General features: G+C 55.3%; 1 protein-coding gene across 1 annotated transcript; it reads left to right on the top strand.

The window, feature by feature from the left end:
- The first annotated feature begins 5,452 nt into the window (after positions 1 to 5,452).
- On the top strand, positions 5,453 to 21,482 carry LOC125437857. Its single transcript, XM_048505879.1, has 7 exons — positions 5,453 to 5,701; positions 8,770 to 8,931; positions 12,184 to 12,370; positions 15,168 to 15,313; positions 16,431 to 16,457; positions 17,839 to 17,957; positions 21,205 to 21,482. The coding sequence occupies exons 1-7, from the start codon at positions 5,453 to 5,455 to the stop codon at positions 21,299 to 21,301; spliced, it is 987 nt and encodes a 328-aa protein (XP_048361836.1). The 3' UTR covers positions 21,302 to 21,482.
- Positions 21,483 to 26,819: the final 5,337 nt, after the last annotated feature.

Below are 26,819 nucleotides of genomic sequence, written 5' to 3'. Positions count from 1 at the left end.
CCCCCCCCCCACCCCCCCCCCCCCCCACCCCCCCCCCCCCCCACCCCCCCCCCCCCCCACCCCCCCCCCCCCCCACCCCCCCCCCCCCCCACCCCCCCCCCCCCCCACCCCCCCCCCCCCCCACCCCCCCCCCCCCCCACCCCCCCCCCCCCCCACCCCCCCCCCCCCCCACCCCCCCCCCCCCCCACCCCCCCCCCCCCCCACCCCCCCCCCCCCCCACCCCCCCCCCCCCCCACCCCCCCCCCCCCCCACCCCCCCCCCCCCCCACCCCCCCCCCCCCCCACCCCCCCCCCCCCCCACCCCCCCCCCCCCCCACCCCCCCCCCCCCCCACCCCCCCCCCCCCCCACCCCCCCCCCCCCCCACCCCCCCCCCCCCCCACCCCCCCCCCCCCCCACCCCCCCCCCCCCCCACCCCCCCCCCCCCCCACCCCCCCCCCCCCCCACCCCCCCCCCCCCCCACCCCCCCCCCCCCCCACCCCCCCCCCCCCCCACCCCCCCCCCCCCCCACCCCCCCCCCCCCCCACCCCCCCCCCCCCCCACCCCCCCCCCCCCCCACCCCCCCCCCCCCCCACCCCCCCCCCCCCCCACCCCCCCCCCCCCCCACCCCCCCCCCCCCCCACCCCCCCCCCCCCCCACCCCCCCCCCCCCCCACCCCCCCCCCCCCCCACCCCCCCCCCCCCCCACCCCCCCCCCCCCCCACCCCCCCCCCCCCCCACCCCCCCCCCCCCCCACCCCCCCCCCCCCCCACCCCCCCCCCCCCCCACCCCCCCCCCCCCCCACCCCCCCCCCCCCCCACCCCCCCCCCCCCCCACCCCCCCCCCCCCCCACCCCCCCCCCCCCCCACCCCCCCCCCCCCCCACCCCCCCCCCCCCCCACCCCCCCCCCCCCCCACCCCCCCCCCCCCCCACCCCCCCCCCCCCCCACCCCCCCCCCCCCCCACCCCCCCCCCCCCCCACCCCCCCCCCCCCCCACCCCCCCCCCCCCCCACCCCCCCCCCCCCCCACCCCCCCCCCCCCCCACCCCCCCCCCCCCCCACCCCCCCCCCCCCCCACCCCCCCCCCCCCCCACCCCCCCCCCCCCCCACCCCCCCCCCCCCCCACCCCCCCCCCCCCCCACCCCCCCCCCCCCCCACCCCCCCCCCCCCCCACCCCCCCCCCCCCCCACCCCCCCCCCCCCCCACCCCCCCCCCCCCCCACCCCCCCCCCCCCCCACCCCCCCCCCCCCCCACCCCCCCCCCCCCCCACCCCCCCCCCCCCCCACCCCCCCCCCCCCCCACCCCCCCCCCCCCCCACCCCCCCCCCCCCCCACCCCCCCCCCCCCCCACCCCCCCCCCCCCCCACCCCCCCCCCCCCCCACCCCCCCCCCCCCCCACCCCCCCCCCCCCCCACCCCCCCCCCCCCCCACCCCCCCCCCCCCCCACCCCCCCCCCCCCCCACCCCCCCCCCCCCCCACCCCCCCCCCCCCCCACCCCCCCCCCCCCCCACCCCCCCCCCCCCCCACCCCCCCCCCCCCCCACCCCCCCCCCCCCCCACCCCCCCCCCCCCCCACCCCCCCCCCCCCCCACCCCCCCCCCCCCCCACCCCCCCCCCCCCCCACCCCCCCCCCCCCCCACCCCCCCCCCCCCCCACCCCCCCCCCCCCCCACCCCCCCCCCCCCCCACCCCCCCCCCCCCCCACCCCCCCCCCCCCCCACCCCCCCCCCCCCCCACCCCCCCCCCCCCCCACCCCCCCCCCCCCCCACCCCCCCCCCCCCCCACCCCCCCCCCCCCCCACCCCCCCCCCCCCCCACCCCCCCCCCCCCCCACCCCCCCCCCCCCCCACCCCCCCCCCCCCCCACCCCCCCCCCCCCCCACCCCCCCCCCCCCCCACCCCCCCCCCCCCCCACCCCCCCCCCCCCCCACCCCCCCCCCCCCCCACCCCCCCCCCCCCCCACCCCCCCCCCCCCCCACCCCCCCCCCCCCCCACCCCCCCCCCCCCCCACCCCCCCCCCCCCCCACCCCCCCCCCCCCCCACCCCCCCCCCCCCCCACCCCCCCCCCCCCCCACCCCCCCCCCCCCCCACCCCCCCCCCCCCCCACCCCCCCCCCCCCCCACCCCCCCCCCCCCCCACCCCCCCCCCCCCCCACCCCCCCCCCCCCCCACCCCCCCCCCCCCCCACCCCCCCCCCCCCCCACCCCCCCCCCCCCCCACCCCCCCCCCCCCCCACCCCCCCCCCCCCCCACCCCCCCCCCCCCCCACCCCCCCCCCCCCCCACCCCCCCCCCCCCCCACCCCCCCCCCCCCCCACCCCCCCCCCCCCCCACCCCCCCCCCCCCCCACCCCCCCCCCCCCCCACCCCCCCCCCCCCCCACCCCCCCCCCCCCCCACCCCCCCCCCCCCCCACCCCCCCCCCCCCCCACCCCCCCCCCCCCCCACCCCCCCCCCCCCCCACCCCCCCCCCCCCCCACCCCCCCCCCCCCCCACCCCCCCCCCCCCCCACCCCCCCCCCCCCCCACCCCCCCCCCCCCCCACCCCCCCCCCCCCCCACCCCCCCCCCCCCCCACCCCCCCCCCCCCCCACCCCCCCCCCCCCCCACCCCCCCCCCCCCCCACCCCCCCCCCCCCCCACCCCCCCCCCCCCCCACCCCCCCCCCCCCCCACCCCCCCCCCCCCCCACCCCCCCCCCCCCCCACCCCCCCCCCCCCCCACCCCCCCCCCCCCCCACCCCCCCCCCCCCCCACCCCCCCCCCCCCCCACCCCCCCCCCCCCCCACCCCCCCCCCCCCCCACCCCCCCCCCCCCCCACCCCCCCCCCCCCCCACCCCCCCCCCCCCCCACCCCCCCCCCCCCCCACCCCCCCCCCCCCCCACCCCCCCCCCCCCCCACCCCCCCCCCCCCCCACCCCCCCCCCCCCCCACCCCCCCCCCCCCCCACCCCCCCCCCCCCCCACCCCCCCCCCCCCCCACCCCCCCCCCCCCCCACCCCCCCCCCCCCCCACCCCCCCCCCCCCCCACCCCCCCCCCCCCCCACCCCCCCCCCCCCCCACCCCCCCCCCCCCCCACCCCCCCCCCCCCCCACCCCCCCCCCCCCCCACCCCCCCCCCCCCCCACCCCCCCCCCCCCCCACCCCCCCCCCCCCCCACCCCCCCCCCCCCCCACCCCCCCCCCCCCCCACCCCCCCCCCCCCCCACCCCCCCCCCCCCCCACCCCCCCCCCCCCCCACCCCCCCCCCCCCCCACCCCCCCCCCCCCCCACCCCCCCCCCCCCCCACCCCCCCCCCCCCCCACCCCCCCCCCCCCCCACCCCCCCCCCCCCCCACCCCCCCCCCCCCCCACCCCCCCCCCCCCCCACCCCCCCCCCCCCCCACCCCCCCCCCCCCCCACCCCCCCCCCCCCCCACCCCCCCCCCCCCCCACCCCCCCCCCCCCCCACCCCCCCCCCCCCCCACCCCCCCCCCCCCCCACCCCCCCCCCCCCCCACCCCCCCCCCCCCCCACCCCCCCCCCCCCCCACCCCCCCCCCCCCCCACCCCCCCCCCCCCCCACCCCCCCCCCCCCCCACCCCCCCCCCCCCCCACCCCCCCCCCCCCCCACCCCCCCCCCCCCCCACCCCCCCCCCCCCCCACCCCCCCCCCCCCCCACCCCCCCCCCCCCCCACCCCCCCCCCCCCCCACCCCCCCCCCCCCCCACCCCCCCCCCCCCCCACCCCCCCCCCCCCCCACCCCCCCCCCCCCCCACCCCCCCCCCCCCCCACCCCCCCCCCCCCCCACCCCCCCCCCCCCCCACCCCCCCCCCCCCCCACCCCCCCCCCCCCCCACCCCCCCCCCCCCCCACCCCCCCCCCCCCCCACCCCCCCCCCCCCCCACCCCCCCCCCCCCCCACCCCCCCCCCCCCCCACCCCCCCCCCCCCCCACCCCCCCCCCCCCCCACCCCCCCCCCCCCCCACCCCCCCCCCCCCCCACCCCCCCCCCCCCCCACCCCCCCCCCCCCCCACCCCCCCCCCCCCCCACCCCCCCCCCCCCCCACCCCCCCCCCCCCCCACCCCCCCCCCCCCCCACCCCCCCCCCCCCCCACCCCCCCCCCCCCCCACCCCCCCCCCCCCCCACCCCCCCCCCCCCCCACCCCCCCCCCCCCCCACCCCCCCCCCCCCCCACCCCCCCCCCCCCCCACCCCCCCCCCCCCCCACCCCCCCCCCCCCCCACCCCCCCCCCCCCCCACCCCCCCCCCCCCCCACCCCCCCCCCCCCCCACCCCCCCCCCCCCCCACCCCCCCCCCCCCCCACCCCCCCCCCCCCCCACCCCCCCCCCCCCCCACCCCCCCCCCCCCCCACCCCCCCCCCCCCCCACCCCCCCCCCCCCCCACCCCCCCCCCCCCCCACCCCCCCCCCCCCCCACCCCCCCCCCCCCCCACCCCCCCCCCCCCCCACCCCCCCCCCCCCCCACCCCCCCCCCCCCCCACCCCCCCCCCCCCCCACCCCCCCCCCCCCCCCCCCCCCCCCGCCCCCAGCCCCCCCACCCGCCCTCCCCTCCCCCGCCCCACCCCCCCCCCCACCGCGCCCCCCCGCCCCTCCGCCCCCCCCCCCCCCTCCGCCCCCCCCCTCCCCCACCCCCCCCGCACCCCCCCCCCCCCCCACCCCCCCCCCCCCCAACCCCCCCACCCCCCCCACTCCCCCCCCCCCCCACCCCCCCCCCCCCCCCCCCACCCCCCCCCCACCCCCCCCCCCCCCCCCCCCCCCCCCCCCCAACCCCCCGCCCCCCCCCCCCCCCCCCCCCCCCACCCCCCCCCCCCAGGAAGATCCAACACCATTAAAAACTACTGTTCTTCGACAAGAGTTTGTGTGTGTTTTTGGGATTCTGACACCCTGCCAGCATGGCCAATTGGCCATGCTGGCAGGGGCTGATGGGAATTGTAGTCCATAACATCTGGAGTGCCAAAGGTTCGCCACCACGGCTTTAGCCTTTCCTACTGAACTGTTCCTGTTGTTGATCCTTTTTTCTGCACCTTTTCCAGCTTACAGAATCCTTTTTTGGGATCGGTTGACCAGAAGTGTATGAAGATCATGCTTTAAAGACAGTTTGCATGCTGGCTCATTTTGTTTCCATTCTTCCAATTCCTTTCCTAACAATTCTGGCCTAGAAGTTTCCCTTTTCAGCACTGGCAAAGACGGATTCGTTGTTTTCACAACCTCCACACAGGGCCTGGTGATCTCATGGCCCCCAGTTCCCCTGGAGAGACAGCTGCTCGGGAGGGGAGGGCATCAGGCGCTGCTGAGGTCCCCCTCCTGGCTCCACCCACAAATCTCCTAGAATTTCCCAATCTCCAGTTGACAACTCAGCCATCAGTCTATATGCTGAGCTGGAGCCTCCCCCCCCCCCCACCCCGGGGTCCCTAGTTAGCTGTATTTTCTGGCACAATTGAACCTCATTTGCCATGTTGAACGTGAGCATTGTGGCCTGTTGCTGGCCGGGGGCAACCACATGGCATGGGAGCAGGGAGCCTCCCTCTGCACCTGCGCCTGTACTGCCCAGACCCCAAATGGGCTGCAGGGGGGTGCCAGAGCTTTGACTTGCAGCTGGCACCAGCAGACTGGCACCAGACCTATGCCACGCACACACTTGCTACTGTCTCAGAGGTCCAGTCCCTGGATGGCCGACTAGAGGAAGCACGCAGCTCCCTTTGCTGTCTCAGCTGTGCTCCAAGACAGTCACTTGAGAGCCGGTGTGGTGCAGTGGTTGGAGTGTTGGACCCAGGTTAAGATCCCTCACTCTGCCTTGGAGTCTCATTGGGTGACCCTGATGTCTCAGACTAACTTACCTCACAGGGCTGTTGTGACAATAAAACAGAGGAGAGGAGAATGATGTGAGCTCCTTTGGGTGCTCATTGGGGAGAAAGGCAGGGAGTCAAGGAAGGAAATGAATAAATAAATACAGATGGCAAAATGTGTGGAGCTAGCCCTGATTGTTGTAACAGTATCACTAAATTAATTTGGTGACAGAACAGATAATTTGTTCTGATTCTGTCTTTTCTGGAACCTCTCCTGAAAAACAGATAGCATAAAGAGGTATAATTTGTACTTGAGTGAGAAATTCCTTTAAACCCCCCACTGTCTCTCTCAGCTGCCTGTTGGTTTAGCATGAATTATGAGATCCAGATTTATATTAGAAAAGCATCTCAATTGTACAAAAGATTTTACAAATGCCACCTTAACTTTGTGTGTCTTTCTGCTTTGCTTTAAATCTTCATGTGTTGTTTAGCTTTTGAATCCATGAAGTGCTTTCCCCACCCCCAACAGAAAGGCAGGAAAGAGCCCGCTGGCTGGCATTTCCTCAAAAATGCAAACTCTGGTGGGAAAGGAGGGAGGACTGAGCTTCCTCCTTTTGTCCTGGGGCAAGAGGATCTCTAGAGCTGGTCTCTTTTGTTTTGAACATTTTACATTCACACTGCAGTGCCTTCTAAGAGAGAACCAGTCTTCCCCCAGTTCCAAAGCATCCATTCCCTTCAGGGGGGTTGATCCTGGTCATCTGGAGATCTGTTGTCATTCCTGGAGATGTGTTGTCCTTGTCTGGTAGACTTCTCTTCCCTAGTTAGCAAGTATACAAATTGGCTCAATTATATACTGAATTCAGACATGGATGTGGAAAATGCTATCAAGTTATGCAAATATCATCCCAGCAATGGGAGTTATGGTCCAAAAAATATTACATTTGCAGCCTGCCAGATGTTGAGAGAGAACTGGTGGCATACCATGTTTTATTGATGATAAGTAAAAACTGAAAAGGTGTTTGTTGGAAAGGCCAAGAAGTTGCAATGTTTCATCATATGTGGTGGACCTGTAAAAAGTTTTTTTAAATTGGATTGATGTACATGTAAAAATGCAAACAACAACAACAACAACAACCCCTGATGATTAACTTTCCAATTAATGCAAAGATAGAAGACATCCTTCTGGAGAATTTCCCAAAGAAAATAATTATTTTTGTAAGTAACAACAGCCAGAGTAACACAGGCATCTTGCTGGAAAGCTGAAAGATGTTTGAATATAGAAACTTGGGAGGAAAAAGTAAGAGAGGATGCCACAAAGGCTAAATTATCACATCTTGCAAATAGACAGTCTAAACATGAGTTTGAGAAAAAGTGGGAATTGTATTTTCTGTCTGTAGCCGAATAAATTATTTTAAAATGTGTTAATTGGGATTAAAAACAGAATAAGTAAAGTTGATTGAATATGATAGTAGCCAAGACTGTAGTTGTCAGTTTTGATTCAAAATATACACAACGATGTTATTAGTGTAAAAGAACATTAGGTGAAATAAGTAAGATAGAAAGAATTCTCCCCCTTAAATTTATATCACGATTATCTCTTGTTGAAAATTAAGATGTATGTATGTATGTGTGTGTGTGTGTGTGTGTGTGTGTATTTATTTATTTATTTATTTATTTTTTAGAATTGATAGACCGCTCAACCCCCAAAGGGCTCTGAGCAGTGTACAAGGCCATCTTGGCAATAAAACAACAATAGACATAAATAACATTAAAAACCCGTAAATTCCTAAAGCAGTGTAAGACAAATCCAATTAAATTACATTATCTATCTGTCTGTCTGTCTGTCTGTCTGTCTGTCTGTCTGATCACAAGGCTGGGTGTTTTTCAATTGGTTTCTTTAATTGATTTCTTTAATATGTGTTCTTTAATTGATTTGATGTCTTTTTTTTCTTTACTGTTTCTGTGTATATTTTATAATGACAAAAGATTAATAGATATAGATATAAAATGCTGTCAAGTTGCAGGCTACTTAATAAGTCTCCTCCTCATGAGGTGTCCAAAGCAAGAGAGGTTCGGAGGTGATTTGCCTGACTCAGCAAAGCAGCCCTGGGACTTTCCTGTTAGTCTCCCATCCAGGTACCAATCAGGGCCGACTTTGTTTAGGAAGGGCCTGGGCCATTCAAGTCAGACTTAAATTCAGACTCTATGTGCACTTTATTTAAAATGTTCCACTTCTTTAGGCAATTTTTCCAGTAGATAGTTGGGACTATCTATTGCCGTGGTGACGAACTTTTGGCACTCCAGATGTTATGGACTACAATTCCCACCAGCCCCTGCCAATTGGCCATGCTGGCAGGGGCTGATGGGAATTGTAGTCCATAACATCTGGAGTGCCAAAGGTTCGCCACCACTGATCTATTGAAATGGAGCACTTCTCCAGTGGTGGCTTTAACTGGGCCACATGAAGCTGCTCTGATCTCTTCTCAGTGTTAACCCAAAACAGGAAAATCAGAACCCAAGTAGGCCCCTCTGTTCTTCAGGAGGGAATTCTGGAAATCCCTGGCCCAAAAAATATCTTGCTGGCCTCGACAAGGGCCAGGGCCTTTTCGGTCCTGGCCCCTACCTCTGGCCCCTACCTCCTGATTGAGATCAGGGCCCTGCAGGATTTGAGTAGTTTCCTGCAGGGCCTGTAAGACGGAGCTATTCCAACAGGCTTTTCCTGATGGCCAGCCGAGTTAACATCTTCTTTTGGCCGCCCAGGGTCGGGGTGGGGCCTTTAGATTTTGTCAGTCGCTATCTGAGTTAGGTTATTTTAACAATGATTATTTAACTGTTTTAATGTATTTATATAATTTTATTGTGATTGTTTTAAAATGTTGTGGCTGCCCTGAGCCCCTTGGGGAAGGGCGAGGTATCAATCAATCAATCAATCAATCAATCAATCAATCAATCAATCAATCAATCAATCAATCAATCCCCCTCCTCCTGTTGGTAACCCTGCCCTCTAATGCCTGTGGAATGGCTTTTTCCCTGCAGGTGAATCAAGGGAATGCCACGGCCCTGGGCTCAGGCCTGGGCTATCTGGATCACATTTGCCAGCTTATTGAAAAAATTGGGCAGCTCCAAGAACACAACATGCGCTTACAGAAGCAAGTCTGCAGTTTGCAGAAGGAGCAGAAGATGAACCAGCTTAAAGAGGTACCAAAGGATAACTCCCCACCTTACTGTCTAATTCTCTCCGCCCTGCCTATGCATCTCTCTGAGTGTCTGCCTCCCCCCCACCCCCACCCCCACCCCCACACTGTGTGTACATTTGCTTTGCAGCTGTTATGATGGCCATTTCCTGTAGGAGTTTGTGATAGAAACAAGAGGGGAAGGGGAAATGTGGGAGATTTGCCTTTCCTTTCTGAGAAATGCCCTTAGGCTGGAAAGAACCTGGTAATGGCTGCCACCTCTCAGAGGATACCCCTGAGAATATTTAGACTGACCCACTGAGAAGGGTTCCTTTTAGCGCCTAGATGACCTAGATGGTCCAGGTTAGCCTGGTCTCATTTGGTCTTAGAAGCTAAGCAGGGTTGACCCTGCTTAGTATTTGGTGGGAGACCACCTAGGAAGTTCAGGGTCTCTGTGCAGAAGCAGGCTGTGGCAAACTACCTCTCAATGTCTCTTGCCATGAGGCGAAGTGACTCACAACTGAGAATAGTTAACTGGCTTTGTTCTGTAAGAGCTGTTCCACTGAGCCAGAAAGAGCAGAAATGGCCGTCTTGGATCACAGCCGAGGCCCTCAGCAGCCGCTCCCAAACCTTTTCAGGCTGCCACCCCCTTGACTCCCAGGTCACGTCCCTAATGCCCCCCCCCCCCAAACACACATATGAACACACACCTCTTCCTTGGTATTAGGTGTACTGCAAATTCAAAACAAATTCTAAACGCACACAAGTATTTCACAAATAAAACATGACCAAGTAAAAGTAAACCAATTAATTGAGCTGTTTTAGCAATATGAAAGGGTGTGTTTGCATCTCATCCGTTATGTCTTCACTGTTTTAATGGGGTGGATGTGCGTGGTGCAGGGATGTCAGCTTCTCAATGCCAGACTGCAAGACACTGAGAAGAAGTCTTCGCTCCCCACGTTCTGCCATTTTCAGCCTGTTTCTCTGCTTCGAAAGAAGCCGGGTGACTGCACTGAAGCCAGGCTTCACTCAATAGGATGTTGGGAAGGCAGTAAAGTACATCCTGACTTTGCCCTTCAATGTAGGGTCTTTTTGAGAGAGCCATGTAAATGGGGCACAGAAAGTGAGTAATAAAGAGGCCTTTGCTGGCTCTTTGTTGCCTCTAAGCCTCTGCCCCCCCCCCCTCCCTGGCCACACAGTAAGAAGAGTGCTGCCGTTTTCCCTTTAAAAAATCTTGCCTTGCGAAGCAGGAGCAACAGCTTCTTTGCCTTTGCTGCACCTGGGCTACACAGCAAGGAGAGTGCGGCTGCTTTTCCTTTAAAACTCATCAGTCACCAGGATGGAAAGACAAGATCCTTTCCTTGCCAGCTGGCCCAGCAATTCCTGTGCCGCCCTCCTACTGCCCCACAATTTTCTGTCACCCCTTACTGTCCCAGAAATCCTCACTCCCCTTGATGTGTGCCTTTCCCTCAGGGGAACCCCTAGTCTAGATGCAGGCTGGACTGTGAGAAGGACTCTCTCCTTCTAGAGGACTAGAAGTCATGCTAGTTGTCAATGAACCATTTTGACATTTTCTTGGATTTTGGAATGTTCTTTGCATTGTTTAATTACATTGTTATTGACATATCTGAAACCGTTCCGTGGAAGGTGTAGTCCCTTGAGACAAAAAGGGATTCCACCTACATCTAACATCCCTTTGGAACTACTATTCACAATTATTTTTCTTCACATGTCAGTTTCTGCCACAATAACATTGTTCACCTTGCAGGTGCACAAGACTTTCTTTCTTGTTTTTACCGCAACATCTGCTAGTCAGGGCTGTTGCCAGCCTCCTGGCGTGGGTGGGAAATACCTCCTGATTGCCAGCCACGCCTTGAGACCCTGTCTGCTTCCCAACCTCCAGGCCTGACCTGTAGACATACCCTAGTTATTTCTTACTGCACAGAAAAACTAAGCTGGTCTGCAGAGGGCAGGTCAACCCAGTGCTTCTCAGTGGGAGAGAGAGCGGCTGAGATTCTTGTATTTGTGTTTGTGTAGCTATCGAAAAATTTTTAAAAAGGAAAACCAGCTGATTACAATTATGTACTTTTGGGGCTGAACAGGTACCCAGGATAGGAATGTGCAGAGCAAATGTCCTGGGGCTACCTTCAGCAAAAGGTGGCAGGGAAAATCCCTTCGCCTGCACATAAAATGTTGGGCGCAAGCTGAGGGAAAAGAGAGCAAAATGGTCAGGCAGGAACCATGATACGCCTCCTGAGCTCTGCATTCCGCATAGCCAGGCAGGAGATGTCTAGCAGGTAGCTTAGGGGGGAAAGGTGCATTTTGAAGCGTTCTCCAGAAAAGACGCCTTGAGCTGAGGATGTCTTGGGAAGAAAGCTGTGCGGAAGGTCCTTCCCATGACACCTTCTTTAGCATCCCCAGGACATCTTGTTTAGGCTGTGCAGAGTGGACCATTGTGGGAAAAGTCTTTCTTGCGTTCTTTTTGTGTTTATTCCACCCAAGATAGGGATGGAATAGCTGCCCACACGAAAACATGTATCGGGTTCCTTTCAGGAGTAATTCTATAATCTGATTAATTCCTTGGTTACATGGAAACAAACATTCTTGCATTTCAGTTTATCAGCTGGGATGATATACAAATAAATATTCACCTGTTTGTGCAAATTGTCAAATGGTCGAGCAATGGATGAAAAGGTGTTTTATTGGCTGTAGAGATTAATGCAAAAATGTTAATGGAAAGTGACATCTGGAGCAGAATTTAGATTCTTGATAATCGTGGCATTTCCTTAAGATTACATTATTCAGAAGTTTGAAAAATGTGCTAGTTGTAGCAGAACTATTGCAAACATACAGGGAGCAGATGAGAAAGGCCCTGGGCTGCCAGCTCTAGCTTGGGAAATTCCTGGGGATTTGGGGTGTGAAACCTGGAGAGAGCAGGGGTTTGGGGAGGGGCTGCCGTGCCATAGAGTCCGCTCTCCAAAACTGTTGTTGTCTCCAAGGGCACTGATCTCTGTCATCTGGAGATCAGCTGCAGTTCCTGGAAACTTGCAGGCCCCCCCAGGAGGTTGGCAACACTGAAAAGCCCCATGTTTGGGGGTGGAGTTCCTGTCCCTGGGATTTCTTGATCATGTTAAACACATTCATTTTGGCCTGAGAGCTCTTGGGGTGAGGCTGGCCATCTTTCCCCTGGAATGCTGGCAATTTGTCTGTGATAACTTGCGGCGCCAGTTTCTTCTCCGGACAAATGCCTGTATCTGTCCTCTTTCTTCTGACGTAGGAGTATTTTCTGCAGCACTGTTCCTGCAGCACTGCCAGCATCTTGCTTGGCTCGTACCAGGAGGTGAAGAATTTATTTGCTGGGAAAAGCAGACCACACAGCCTCTTGGTGCAGAATGGAAACACATCCGACCTCTCGAGCATTCCAGAAACTGGAGGAAGCAGAGCAAAATCAGGCAGCTGTAAAGGTGCATTCCTTTCTTTTGGACGAGCGGCCTTGATTTAAAATTTATATTCACTGTGAAATAAGCTTTTAATCACCTTACTCAAATGACACCTGTCTGAGCATGTTCAGGATAGCTGGATAAATCTTTGCTGGATCAAGGTGGCAATCAGGAACACACTGTCAAGAGAATGGATCCCACTGAATTGAACAAAATTGTCCTCTGAGCAAACATATTTAGAATCTTGAAGTAAATAGGAGTTTTGTTTTATTTTATTTCCAAAAACTGGTGTTTGTGTGGGATGCTGTTGCCATGACATTCCCTCTTTCCTAACCTCCCCCTCCCCCTATGATACTGCCCACCACGCTGATGCCAGGGCCAGGGCCAGGCTCCCAACTACTGGCCGCTCATCCCTCTGTTTTCCTGTCAGGGGGAGGCACATTTGAGTAAATGAAATGCATTCTTGAAGCTATGTAATCTCCAGATATAACCAATCAATGGCTCTTTGATATTTGTAACCAGCCTGCTCTATGTTGCCAGCGTCATCTGTGCATTCTTTCCTTGACCTAGTCTTTGTGGCTCTGCGTGCTTTGTAGTAAACCAGGCATTACCCAGTGTGGTGGGCAGGAGACCGGATGGCTCCTTCCTTTGCTATCTGTGGCTGACGTTGGGAGGGGGGCTCTGTGAGGGGATCTGCAGGTGCCAGTTTTCCTTAGAACCGGCTTTGCCATGTTTGGTGCATTGATGCCTCACCAATAAATGCTGCTGATTGATACTTCTGAGTCTGCTTATTAGTTCAAGGTTCCGAGACGGAACACTTCCTTCGGATCACATGATATAGGGTTGTGGTTTCCAACTAGGTTGCCAACTTTGGAGTGGGAAATTCATGATGATTTGAGGGTAAAGCTGAAGGGGGGGGGGCAGGGTTTGGGCAGGGGAAGGAGCTCCATGGAATAGAACACCCTCGTTTCCACGCTGCAACTCGGCCCTCTTTCTTCAGGAGACCTGATCTCTGCAGTCAGGAAATCTGTTGTAATTCTGGGTGCAACCATGGAAGAATTGCGAGGGGTCTGGGAATCCACAGGCACACCAAGCGTGATTATCTGGTTGTCATCATGTATTTTCTCAGTCAATGGATAATGATAGTACAAATCACAATACAGTACAAAATCAATTAACTTAATAATAAATAAGTTTTGTAAATTAGTAAAATGAATAAAGTATTAACACAAGAAGTAAGCTTCTGGGGTTCTCTAATTTTTAATTCTGAATACCTCTGCCAAAATCTTTGCAGTGCGATCCTGAAGTTCTGGTCTTCTAACAGTTAGTAAATGCAAAACTGTACTGAACTTCCTCTCAGATTTGTCAACAGGGGGAGAATCCTTGGTTGGTGCTCCCAGCGGTAAAACTTGCAAGATAAAAGAATGTCCTGGGAAACAGGGACCCAGTCTGAGAGAGCACGGAACGCCTGTGGACCTACCACGAAGGTCTTCTGATGGGAATGCACTTAACCTTGCTTTTGTAAACACTCTACAATAATGAAAAACAGCCAGGGTCTTCAAATAAGGAGTCATGTAGCTTATATGAAAAAAGGCTGGAGAGCAAACAGTGTGGGGGTGGGGCCAAAGATCAGCTGAAGTAATATCCCATAGTCTCTGCTCTATTGATTTGAATGCTGAATTGTATATGTGTTTTCAAACCACTTTCACAACTGTTTGCAAGTGGATTTTGCCATTCCGCACAGCTTCAAAGAGCACTGAAAGCAGTTTGAAAGTGCATTATTCTGCATGTGCGGAATGAGCCTGAGTGAATTGTGTTGGCATCTACTAACTGCTGCAACGGCAACAATTGCAACTGGTTGGAAATCTGATAAAGGTCTTACAGTAGAATGTTGGGAAGATAAAATTAGAGAGTTTGCTATCACGGCCAAATTAACCACTCTTGTAAATTGACATTCAAAACATGAATTTGATGAGAAATCTTTTTACATGAATCTGAATTGATCATGTAAACACGAAATAATTTGAGGACTGAAAATCGATAATGACTAAAATATAATAACTGGACTGGTAAAAAAAGCTTTGGAGGTAATTGGCAAATGACGAAGATTTTAAGACCTTATCCAGTAATCTGAAAATTCTATATTGGGATCTATTATGTAACGGATCCATTATTTAATATAACTATGGGTAGATATATTTTATGCTTTAAACGTAACTATCTTCTAGTTTTTCTAGCACTTCTTTGTTGACTGATCTGTCTGACATATCTTGAAAAATAATTAAAAAATATTATTAAAAATAAAAATGAGAGAAGCTGCAATATGCGCATATTTGTGTTGCCGTAGCTTTGCAGATGTTCCCCTCAAAACAAAAAAAGGAAAAAAAAACACATGCACAGGATTACTAGGCAAGACAAACTTTATTCATCTAATTTTTTAAAAAAAAATCACGGGCAGATGAGCTGCAAGCAGAGGAGACCTTCGTGGGAAATCTCCATGGAGAATCTGCTGCAGCACACCCAACGATGGGTTTGAGCGGTGGAAATGAAAGTAAAAGGTTTGGGCAGACAAAATAAAGTGTTTCCTGCCTGGTTGTGTTTGCTTAGCAGGCAGAAAACGTCTTCGACCTGGGTGGGGGGGTGGGTGGGGGGGATATTGCTAGTTTAGTGATTTTTTAAAAACCCGTGTTGAGAGAAATGAAATGGGCTGAAGTAGTTTTGGGGAAGAGAATTCTCCCCCCAAATGCTTTTTACAACATCTTCAGGATGCTATATTTATGTTCTGCAGAATCCATTGTTAACTCTCAGCTTGTTGTTGCAGGGAGAGAAGCAGACCTGGGGCACGGCCGTCTGATGATGGGCTTAAAGTCCCCCAGTGAAAGGAGACATATTGGAGAGGGCCATGGAGAAGACGGCACTGCAACGGATTGTCAAGCTAACCTCCCAAAGGAGCAACCCATGAAAAGAGTGAGTGATACGCACGCACTGAGCATAAGTTACCATGAAAGTGAATCCCGTCCTGGGAAACTACACAGAAAGTTTGTTATTTTTAAAAGTCTTGGTCTTTACTGCATCAGTAAATAAGCCATCGCAACATTATGCTCCACTGAAATAAAAGAAATGCCCAGACATTTTTGGAGGAAAAATTAGGATACTTAATGATAATTTAACATTGATAACATAGATAACAAAATAAAACTACCTGACAGTCTAAAGGGCTGATGACCCAAAGGGCAGCCGCTGAGTTGCTGGTCCACTGTGCTTACATCAGCCTCACTGTCATCGTGATGACGGCAGAGACAAATAGCGCCATTCAGAAAGGAATAAATGTATCGCTGTCTGCCAGTAGCAATTTACCCTGATCTGACCTTCCTGAGAATCGAGACAGGATGGTCTCAGGGGCGTATCTGCCTGAGGGACGTGGGGTCACCCAAGTACCCAGGGCTGGGCACCAACTATCTGGTCACGTGGGGTGTGTGTGTGCAAAATTGCTTCCCACAGATCAAATCCTTCTGCAGGCCCACCGGGTGACCCTCGTCCCCCCCTCCCCTGGCTCAAACTCCATCAGTGGTGGCCCTGCTCCCTCCGAAGACAAGGCAGCACGGCCACCGCCGGTGGAGGTTGAGCAGGGTGGGGAGAGCGGCACGAATGCTTGCTGGGTGACCTTGGACCCCTTGCAAACTCTCAGCCTGGTCTACCTTACAGGATTGTTGTTGTTAGAAAATGGAGGCAGAGAGAACAATGTTCTAAACATTGCTCTGAGTCCCAACTAGGTAGAAAAGTGTGCTATAAATAAACAAATGCAAACAATAAAAAATGCATGCATCCTGCATAGCATAATAAATGCTGGCTGGAGCAGGTCTCAGGCTGCACGTCTGGTGTTCTGAGAAGAAGGCAAGTCAGCGTCAGCCCCCCCGGGGAAATATCACGGCTGGTGGTTAATCAGACGGCCCTCTGGCCCCAAACAAACTGATGAGATAGGATAATCCTTAGTATTCTTAAAATGATATGGAATTACATTTTGGAACTGATCCTAGATATTTTGTCCAATATTAAATTTCCCCCCTCCTTCTGCTCTGCCTAGGGCCTGGACATCAGCAGAAATGGCTCTGTAAGTAACTGTGTGTTAAATATATTCATACCCAAAAGCTCCTCTTTGCCCACAGTGACCCTTGACCTTCCTCCTGTGCCCCCCTCCCCCACCATCAGGGTTGTAAACAACTTGATTGTAAACTTTTTGGAGTGTGAATGTGTCTTTTTTGTTCCAAGGGCCAACAAAGACCCACAAAACCTAACTGAAGAACACATGAATTATATTCCAAGGGGCAGTGATCTGTGGGCCACCAGGAGGCTGCTCCCTGGGCTGGTGTGATTTCCCATGAAGCAGAGAATGCCACTTGGCAAGTGGCGCTCCACAGTTCTAAGCAAGCATTATTAGCTCTGTGCAGCCCCTTGATGCAGAGGCATAGTTGCGTCATAGCAAAGCACAATGATCCCTTCCGCATTGTGACTTTTCCCATCGTGGTTTTGATGTATATTTCAGGTCAGCATAAGAAATTAAGTGGGAAATTTTGAGGAGTTTTGCGAAAGTCACAGATGACCCGCGGCGGCTGGCAAGCAACACAGAAGTTTAGAAACTCAGAAATGCATAAAATCTGTGAATAATATTGTATAATATTAACATATTTAATCTTTTAATACCATAAATAAAAGAAAAAGAAAAAAATCAGACTTCTTTTCTGGTATGAAGGATTTTATAGGGATTTCCAGATCAGCGGGGGTGGGGGCCATGTGGAAGGGATAATTCTAAAATGGAAGTCCAGCAGCACCTTAAAGACTAGCAACATTTGTTTAGATACAAGCATTCAAAAGCTTTCTGGGCTCTCCAGTAGGCTCACAAAATGTCCTACTGATGAGACCTGCACTTGGGATATCCTCTTTAGGTAAGGTGACCAGATGGTCACCTTCGCGAACCAGGACAGGCACGCGCGCGCACCATAGGCGTGCAGTGGCCGCTGAAGGCCCTTACAGCGCTTCTGGGAAGCTCCCATTTCCCGCCCCCTGTCACAGGGCGTGGGAAACGGCAGCGCTGGCCAGAAGGCGGTGGCAGCTCCTGCGTCATCGCAGCAGAGGGATTGCCGCACTGCCTTGCACCCCAGAAGGCAGTGCGGCAGCCTTCACAAACCCGGGACATTTGAAAAAACCCGGGACATTTGAATACAATTCATGTGTTCTTCAGTTGTTTCAAGGCGGGACTGTCCCGCCAAAAGTGGGACGTCTGGTCAGCCTATCTTTAGGAGAGGAGCCACATTGCTCTGTGGCGGAGCACCTGTTTAGCACCCCAGATCCAATTCCCGGTGTTGCCAGTTAGAACGGACCAGGCAGTGGATGCTGTGAAAAATCTCTGCTGGTCTGAGTGGGCAATACTGACCCATGAGGTGATTTCATGTGTCCTGCTCATGTGGCTGCGCTGGCATCATGTCTTTGTGCAGGGGGAGAGTCATGCCTGGGGCAGAATGAGAGATCTTGTGCAAAAGACCAGGGGGCGCAACCAGAGCAGGTTGGGCCTGTCCTCAGCGGCCCTGAAAAGATCCTGCCCTCAGCTTTACAGGTAAGTTCTCTAAATTCTGGGTGCTCTTTTGAGCTTCTGCCGAGTGATAGCAAATAGATCTCTAATTAGGACTGCCAATAAATAAAAACTAAATCAGTCAAATGCAGCCCTAAATAAAAGTATCTCCAGCTGCTTTCAAAAGATTGGGGGGGTGGGAGAAGGCACACCTTCCTTGGGGAGGCAGTTCCATAATTGTGGGGCTGCCACAGAAAAGGCCCTGTCTTGCAGGCCGATTAGACAAGCTTATTTGATTGGTGAGACAGTCTGGATAGCAAAAATAAGATACTTGATGCTAAGTCAGCCTGGTTTGGGTGAGTGGGTGACTGGGCCAGCGGGGGGTGGGGGGTAAGGGGTGCTTTAGTACAGAGCAATTCCCAACACTATTGTGACCTGAGCAGGATTTCAATTTCTGTCTCTGGGGATCAATGGCCTAACACCAAGGGTGTGTGTGTGTGTGACGCACTGGGCATGCGCCGGGGGGGGGGGGGCGGCGTTCCAGGGCGTTTTGGAGAGTTCCGGAGGCGTGGCAGAGGTGCGGGGCGCTCGCTTGCCTTAGGTGCCATTCCCCCTCCCTCCGCCCATGCTGGGGATGGACTGGGGGAAGATAGCTTATTTTGTTTGGGGTTTCTACTACTGTGAGCCCCTCCCTCTGTTTCTGCAGCTGAGCACTGCGCCAGGTAGCTTGCAGGAAAGGGCTGCAGGTGCCCATCAGTTTCCGATCCGGTGAGCAGCCCTTGGATCACTACCGTAGCTCCTCTGCGTCATGAGCACAAAAGTAGCCAAATATATCTGTCTGTACATGTGACTGAGCAAAGCGCCAGCTGCAGTTGCTGGGGGTGGGATTTTTATTAGTTTTGCAGCTGGAAAAGAAAACTCGGCCAGCCCAGACTGGCTTCCTGCTATTGTTTGCACAACTGAAAGAAATGCCAGCCCCGGGGAGATCAAAAGAGGCAGTCTCCGTAATCACAGCTGGGATGACTGATACATCAGATACCACCATTTGCTGAGATTTGGACCTCCCCACCACCACTTTCATGTTCAGCTTCTTGCTGTGCCCCCCCCCCCCCCGAATGAGTGTGATCTGGGCATTAGGGTCGCCAAGTCCCTCCGGGCTTCTGGTGTGGGGGTGGGGGAGTGGAAGTCCTAGGCCTTGCTATACCCCCCGCCCCCCGTAAGCCCCCGCATCCAGCTGATGAGGGCCCTGTTTCCAGCTGTGGGTTGGGAAATTTTCAATTTCAACTAAACTTCAGGCAAAACATCAGGTACTTAATATGTCTCCTCTCAAAATGCTGTCTCTGGGAGATCATAACTCTGGGAGATCTCCAGCCCTCTGCTGCCCCCTGCAGGCCGGCACCCCTCGGCAGAGGCGGGGGGGCTTCTCTGGACAGCCCTCGTTCCAGAAGGCAGAGCCCACCCAGCCGCTGGCATCAACCGGCCTCTTCTGCTCTTGGATCTTAATGTTGCTTTCTCATGGAAGTATTTCACACTTTTTAGCTGTAAGAGCGTAATAAAAATTGGTTTGAAATCCCAATAATGAACTTATGGCATGGAGAGTTGCATTTTTGAAGGCTCCACGGTGAAGGAAAAGATCTCTCCCCACCACAAAGAAGAAAATCCTCTTAAGCATTAGGTGTAGTGAAACATTTCTCCCTGAGGGGCTAGATGTTTTTTGGCACAGAGGACTAGAAAGAGCCCCCAGTCACCAACATCTGCTCGCGGCTCAGCAGGAGTGTGATGCCATCGAGCCGTCCTGTGAAGTGGCTGTTTTCTCCAGAGGAACTCACCTATGAGGCCTGGAGATGAGCCGTCATAGTAGGGGATCCCCAGGTGGTAACCTCAAGCTGGTTGGACGGGCTGCACCATTTCAGACTGCAAAGATGGAGAATCAATTTTTTAATGTTTCTCCTGGCAGGAATTCCCAGCAAAAGAAAACCAGAAGACCAGAACCTCTTTCATACTAAGTTAATGTTTCACTGACAAAGAATTAGTATTACTTTTACTTCCATTAAACCCACTTCCCCCCCCCCCCATGAACATACATCCTTCTCTTTACCTCCATTTTATCCTCACAACAACCCTGTGAGGTAGGCTAGGCAGGCAGCAAGCTTCTAGGGAAGACTGTAGGGTTTGAACGGCTGAAACCGCTCTGACTCAGTTTGTGAAGAGGAACTTTCAAAGATGTGATTTGCATTCCTGCACGCTGACTTGGAATCTGCTGTGGGTTTAGAGCAGAAGCAAGTGAGAACCATGCCGACGCCCCCAGCGCTGCCAACTCTGGGGTGGGACATTCCTGGAGATTTGCGGGCAGAGTCTGGGAAGGGTGGAGCCCAGAGATCTCCAGAATTGCCACTGAAGGGCTGGGACTTTGGCTCGGCGGGAGGGCCCCTGCTTGGCATGCCAAAGGCCCCAGCTTCACTCCCCATCATCTCCAGTAAAAGACGAAGTAGTAAGTCAGGAATGTGAGAGGCCTCTACCAGAGACCCCGGGAAGCCCCTGCCAGGCTGAGGAGCCAGGGCTCGCTCTGTTGGGCCAAGACCACAAAGATCAGTTTCCCTGGAGCAAATGGCTGGTCTGGAGAGTGGGCTCCGTGGGGCCATATCCCCGCAGACCCCCCACAAACCCCAGCCTCCCACAGCTGCCCTCCCAAGCCTCCAGGGACGTCCCAACCTTGGCACCAACAAAAAAGCAAGGCTTAGATCCCAGGTCCTAAGCTGTCCAATGTGATCCTCAACGCTAGAGTTTAAACATTGGCTAGAGAAGCTTTGGGTTCAAATCCCTGCCCAGCAATAAAGCTCATTGTGGGGGGGGAGGGGTTGAGTGTCAGCCAGACAGCCCCCCTCAGCTTCAGGGAGGGAAGGGGCGCTCTTGGTCTTGGGCCTTCTGGACAAGGGTTCTTGCAGCAGGGCTGAGCTGCCGGTGTGCTTGCCTGCCTGCGTTTTTGCCCGTGTCTGTTTTCAGTGCTGCTTGTTCCTGAATGGAGTTGGACCACAGGCTGCTTGGGGTGTGTGTGTGTGTGTTTTTGGTTGACAGTTGCCAAATTTACTTTGGGAGCATCTATTTGGGAATGTTAGGCTAAGGATGGGGTGGGCAGAACCAGCTTGTAGCCGTGCACTGTTGAGCCTCCACGGAGCTCCATGCGCACCGTGCTTTCAGTGCTACAAAATGTTCACGGCATCTTCTCTCCCCCCCCCCCCCCCCCCCCCCCCCCCCCCCCCCCCCCCCCCCCCCCCCCCCGACATGTGTTTAGACCTGACGTTGCAACTTTGGATTCAAGCAAAGCAGAGAGGAACTCCATGATCGCGTTGGGACCTGGCCCAAGGAACGGATGCGCTTGGCCTTTCTGACGGGAAGGGCAGGTGGGAGAGGAGCCACCCCAGGGGGCATGAGGAGAACACCCCCTGCCCAGCCGCTGTGGCCCCCTGGCCCTGCCCTTTTGCTGGCCTCCGGGAGGGCAGCACTCTGGGCCTGCTGCCCAAGAATGAGGAAAGTGGGGGGGGGGCCCTGCTGAAGATCCAAACCTCTGAGGACTCCTGCGTGGCGGCGGCGGCGGCAGTGGGGGGCGGGGTGGGGGGCGAAGAATCTGGCCTGGCTGAAAGAAGCCTGTCAAAATCACCTCTTATCTTGAGTGGAAAAGGGAAGGCAAGAAACAGGATTTCCAGAAGACTGACTGCTGAGGAACACCCAGGAGGCGTCTTTATTTCAAATGGTTTTCATCTGTGAAATGTGAAAACTTACTGAGGTGTGATATAATTCCTTTCATGATCCGCTGGCGATGAAGTTGCAAACCAAAGACCTTTACTAATTACCTTTGTTCGCTGTACAGTTTTGTTCCAGAGAGGAGGAAGAGCCCCGTTTGGAAGGTCCTGATGCTACATCTGTTAGGGACTATTCTGCTGATAATTGGCTGAGGGAGGCAAAGAAATTCTGAGAGCCCCGTGAGAAGGGCCCCTTCGTGGCTTTAAAATGTACATGTCAAAAATACAGTTAGGTGGCAAAGTTACATGCGAAGCAATTTCAGAAGCAGAGCCAAGCTAGGCGATTATCGCAAAATCTGAGGAGAGTCCTGCAACTCCTGGAATGCCCGCAGGACTGTTGTGGCTTCTGCTTTTGTGAACTTGAAGCCACAGTGTGAGATAAATGAAGTTGGTGCTCGTGAGTGTAGACATACATTCATGCAGGAGTACAAACGGAGCATTATAAACTGACTGGCATTAATCTCTCTCCTAATGTCCCTTTTTTCAGAGCAACACAAATAGTTTTCCTCCGGCGCTTCCTTTGCCCTGGCTCTGATCCTGCAGGGATCACGTAATGGCAGTGCAGACGTGATGGTAAAGGGAAGACACTTGCAGGTGTGCTGGTGGGGGTGAGCTCGTCTACTAATTCCTTTAAGGCAGGGGTCCCCAAACTACGGCCCGGGGGCCAAATGTGGCCCCCTGAAGGCATTTATCCGGCCCGCCAGGCATGGCTGCGATGGCTCCATTCATGTGCAGTGGGGGCTCGAGGGAGAGGAGGAACTGGCCCCAACGGCTGTTGATTGCAGTTACATGATGGCACCCCCAAATCTCCATGAATTTTCTGACCCAGAGTTGGAAACCTTACATGTGGCAACGCCTGCTCCGTCCTTCCCTCTCGGCTACTCCATGTGTTGCTCTCAGGCTTTCTGTTCCGCCTCACTCCCATTGGCATCAGCCAGGCTGGCGAATCGCTCGCTGGCTGCTAGGGAGGAAAGAACCCAGGAAGATACCTGATCCTGGGTTAGATGGAATGCTTCATTGGGACATTTCTGCTTTTTTTTTTTTTTACAGGGGAAGATATTCCACAGCCTTCCCAACAATATTTGGAGCCTACCCTGTACTTGACATACTTTGGTCACTGTTCTAAAAATAGACCATGACAGAAAGGCTGAAAGGTGAAATCAAACATTTTACAATCATTTGTGCATAGGAATTTGTTCATAGTTTTTTTTAGTCCGGCCCTCCAACAGTCTGAGGGACAGTGAACTGGCCCCCTGTTTAAAAAGTTTGGGGACCCCTGCTTTAAGGAATCAAAAATTTTAATTGTGCTGGGTAGAGGTGAAAGGTTTGGGGGAGGAAGAGAGAGACTGGAAGGTAGAAAAGGTAGAAAATGTACTGAAACGGCAGGTGTTGCCACAGAGGAGGAGCTGCTTTGCTTGAATTTGCCACTATTTTTGGCATCAGGAATGTTTAAGTGCTAGAGAACAGAAATTGCTTGTCCTCAAAAATTTTTTAAAGCCCCAAACTTCAAAGACTGAGTGACATCACAGACATTATCCAGTAGGAGCTAAGCAGTCAACAGAGTCATTTTCACACAGGAACTGAATGGAAGCTGTTGGGGTTTCTGATGAGAGGGAGAAATTGCACATCGCCGATTGCCTGGTGGATTATGTGGCCTGGAAGGACATGGGACTGATCTGTACTTCTCACACTGAAAGACCACTTGCATGTGATCTATTATATCCCCCAAACTAGGAAATGGCCATAGTAGCCTCTGATGTGCCATGTAAAAGCCAAAATGGGTGGAGTGCCTGAATGTTTACAAACATTTTATTTTGTTGTGAAAGCATCTATAGGAGCAGCAGTGGCGTAGTGGTTAAGAGCAGGTGTACTCTAATCTGGAGGAACTGGGTTTGATTCCCTGTGGCTCATTCCGCACATGCAGAATAATGCACTTTCAAACTGCTTTCAGTGCTCTTTGAAGCTGTGCGGAATGGTAAAATCCACTTGCAAACAGTTGTGAAAGCGGTTTGAAAATGCATTATTTTGCGTGTGCGGAAGGGGCCTGTGTTGCTGCTTGAGCTGTGGAGGCTTACCTGGGGAATTCAGATTAGCCTGTGCACTCCAACATACACCAGCTGGGTGACCTTGGGCTAGTCACAGCTCTATGGAGCTCTCTCAGCCCCACCCACCTCACAGGGTGTTTGTTGTGAGGGGGGAAGGGAAAGGAGTTTGTCAGCCCCTTTTGAGAAAGGGGGGATATAAATCCAAACTCCTCCTCCTCTTCTTCTTGTATTTGAAATAAGCAGAAACAGAGTGCTTTGAGGACAAGCACTTCAGAGGTATTTTGACTGAACAGAGGAAAGAAAGGACACCACTTTGCATTCCCTGGGATGGTGTAAAAATAGTCCTGTGGTGTGATTTTATTATTATTACTATTTATTTAGATTTCGTAGACCGCCTCATCCCCGGAGGGCTCTAGGCGGTTTACAACACGACACATAATACTCAGCAATCATTTAAAACACAATTACAAACCTTAAAAACAGTAGCAGCGTACAAAGTCATAAAACAGAATCAACTCAAGTTCCCTGTAAGTGGCGCCCGGTCCCAAGGCTGGGAGGGGTAGCAGTGCCAAAAGATGGAATCAATATAAGGCATTGCTAAAGAAGACGACACATGGCAGGGGCTCTCACCATCACTTTAAGGACATCTTTCTGGGGAACTAATTCCCATTTTGTTCAGTGAGTCTTACTTTCTTGCCAGTGTGTTTAGGATTGCATCTATGAAGTACATCTTCAGAAACTATAACAGAAGTCCCAGCTTGCAATCCCAGTAATTCACTGAATGCCAATCCTGCAGGGATCCAACAGGAATTTTGGTCAGCTTTTTCTGAGCTAAGGTTGCTGAAGGCTAGAAATATTTGCAGAAAACAAAATCGGAATAAAATGGAGGGAATGCTGAGATGGGAGTCAACCAAGGCACAGGAGATGCTCTCAGGATTCTGTCTGGGCTTCACCCCTCTGTCTCCATGACCATCTCTGGCGCATCCATGCCTGCAGGAGCAGTTCTGTTGCGCTGCCCTCGCTTTGTGGGGCCAAACCCTGAGACAGAATGCAGAGTTGTTCCTGAAGCTGCACTGAAGAGGCACAGTTCTGCTGTTCCTAGTTTTATATGGGTAGAGACAAGCCTTGTTCTCTCAGCTATATTTGAGTCCCGGAGCACCTTAGAGACTTTGCGGGGTTTGAGCTTTCAAGAGTCCAGCCCTTTAAGAGCTATTAGCATTGGCAGCCCTTCCCTGGCTCTTGCCACAAGACTTTGGACGGGGCAGGGAGTGGGGGGCAGCATGGGAGCCCCCGGCTTGTTTTCTTTGGCTTCAGGCACGTAGCAACTTTCTTATCCCTTGAGCCAGCCAGTGCCAGGCCTAATCTTTGGTTTAATCTTGGAGACGGCACTGCTTGGGAAGGCTGTTTGGGATTTCATTCTGCTGACATCCTGAGGGTGAGCATTAGAGGGATGTTTGGGAAAGAGATATTCAAAACATTCTGTAGCAGAACTCAGTTCCAGCGAAAGCTGGCTTGCATTGCCGTTCGTAATAACCTGTCAATAAACCAATTTCTGAGTCCTCTAAGAGTTTGGTTCTTGCAGGGCTCCATGGATCCTGATACTTTGCAGGCCTCTTAAGATGCTCCTGGACTCAGCTCCAGATGCTCTACCGCACAGCAACGCAGCTACCGTTTGAAACTGTTCTCTTGGCTGTTCTTTGTCAATGCATCTCTCTGGGTTCATCCAGCAGGTAACTGGATCGTTTTATGAGTAATGGAAAGTAAAAATTAAACTTGGAAAACTGGCCCAGTTTAGGGTGCACAAACCTGTGCCCAGAACACGATGTCAGTGCTGTTTTTTCTCCCCTCAAGCACTCATGGATATGCCAAGCGAATATCATGCCAAGGCAAAACCACAGACTTGGAGAACCTTTGGGTCAGACTGTGGCATTGGGCTGGAGTCTGGGGCTGTCTGCCTCTTCAGGATTCCCTTAGTAGGGCTTACCCTGGGGGAAGAACTTCAAGAGAGAGAGGAAGGGCGGGAACCTCATTCCTCTCCCACTCCTGGTAGTAACCACTCCCTGGTTGCGTTAAATGAGGTCTGGCCTTTCCCCCCCCCCCGGTAAATGCGGGAGTGGGAGGGCTGATCTTGGACACTTGGCTATCTTGAGGAAGTGACTGAGATTGTGCATGGAATCACCACACAGTATTTGACTTGCAAAAATATTCGAATAACCATGCAAGCGAATAAAACGTTTCTTAACTGTTATGTGCATAGTTTTATAAAATGACCTCACCTCTTTTTTACATTGTATATTTTCATAAATATATTTATATGATACATACCATACTCTATATTAAAGTACATATAAGATGCTTAATGAAAACGAGACGCCGCCTTTCTTATTGTATGTGTGGGTATAGCAGCCTAAAGCAAGGAAGTGAAATTCCTCTGTGGACCTGGATGGCCCAGCGTAACCTGATCTTGCCCCTGCAGTGTAGTGGTTCAGGTGTCAGACTGGCACCTTGAAATCCCAGGCTCAACTCACGTCAGGGAACGGAGGGCTGTGGGCATTTCACTGCTTCTTCACGCACCTCTCTTTACTTAGGATGCACATCGCAGAGGGGCTTCCGGATGGAATCTTGCTGCAAATGTACACTGAGCGGCATGCAGTGATCTGTGGGTTTTGTTTTGCACAGTCAGGCTACCAATATGTAGGACTGGAAGAGAATATTCCTCGAATACCATTTGGGGACAGGGCTGAGAGAATGTGGCCCAGGAATTCTTACCTCTCTGGACCACACATTTATGCCACGGTAAACTAAAACTCAACAGCGTAGCTTTTGGGACTACCAGGGAATGACGATATACACACAAAAATTGCAGGTGTTTTTTCCTTATTTAAAACTTTGTATCCCTTTACTCATAAAACAACAGCTGTAAACATAAAAAATTGGCTTCCTTGAAGAACTTTTAAAAGAGTTTTGTCCAATATTTCAGAACATGAGAAATTATATAGCGCTTAAATTCCCACATTATAATGAACTATGCATTCTTACATTGTTGCTGAGATAGATTAATA

Source organism: Sphaerodactylus townsendi, linkage group LG08 (assembly GCF_021028975.2).
Source record: "Sphaerodactylus townsendi isolate TG3544 linkage group LG08, MPM_Stown_v2.3, whole genome shotgun sequence".
Lineage (NCBI taxonomy): Eukaryota > Metazoa > Chordata > Lepidosauria > Squamata > Sphaerodactylidae > Sphaerodactylus > Sphaerodactylus townsendi.
Note: the sequence above shows the minus strand (reverse complement) of the source record. Positions and strands in the feature narration are given on the sequence as shown.

What these genes read in the sequence shown, in the direction of transcription:
- LOC125437857 (XM_048505879.1), top strand. Translation starts at nt 5,453, where the DNA reads ATGGGAGCAGGGAGCCTCCCTCTGCACCTGCGCCTGTACTGCCCAGAC. An exon ending in AGGAGCAACCCATGAAAAGA is followed by an intron (nt 15,314 to 16,430) that starts GTGAGTGATACG and finishes TGCTCTGCCTAG; the next exon opens with GGCCTGGACATCAGCAGAAA. An exon ending in TCCTGCCCTCAGCTTTACAG is followed by an intron (nt 17,958 to 21,204) that starts GTAAGTTCTCTA and finishes ACATGTGTTTAG; the next exon opens with ACCTGACGTTGCAACTTTGG.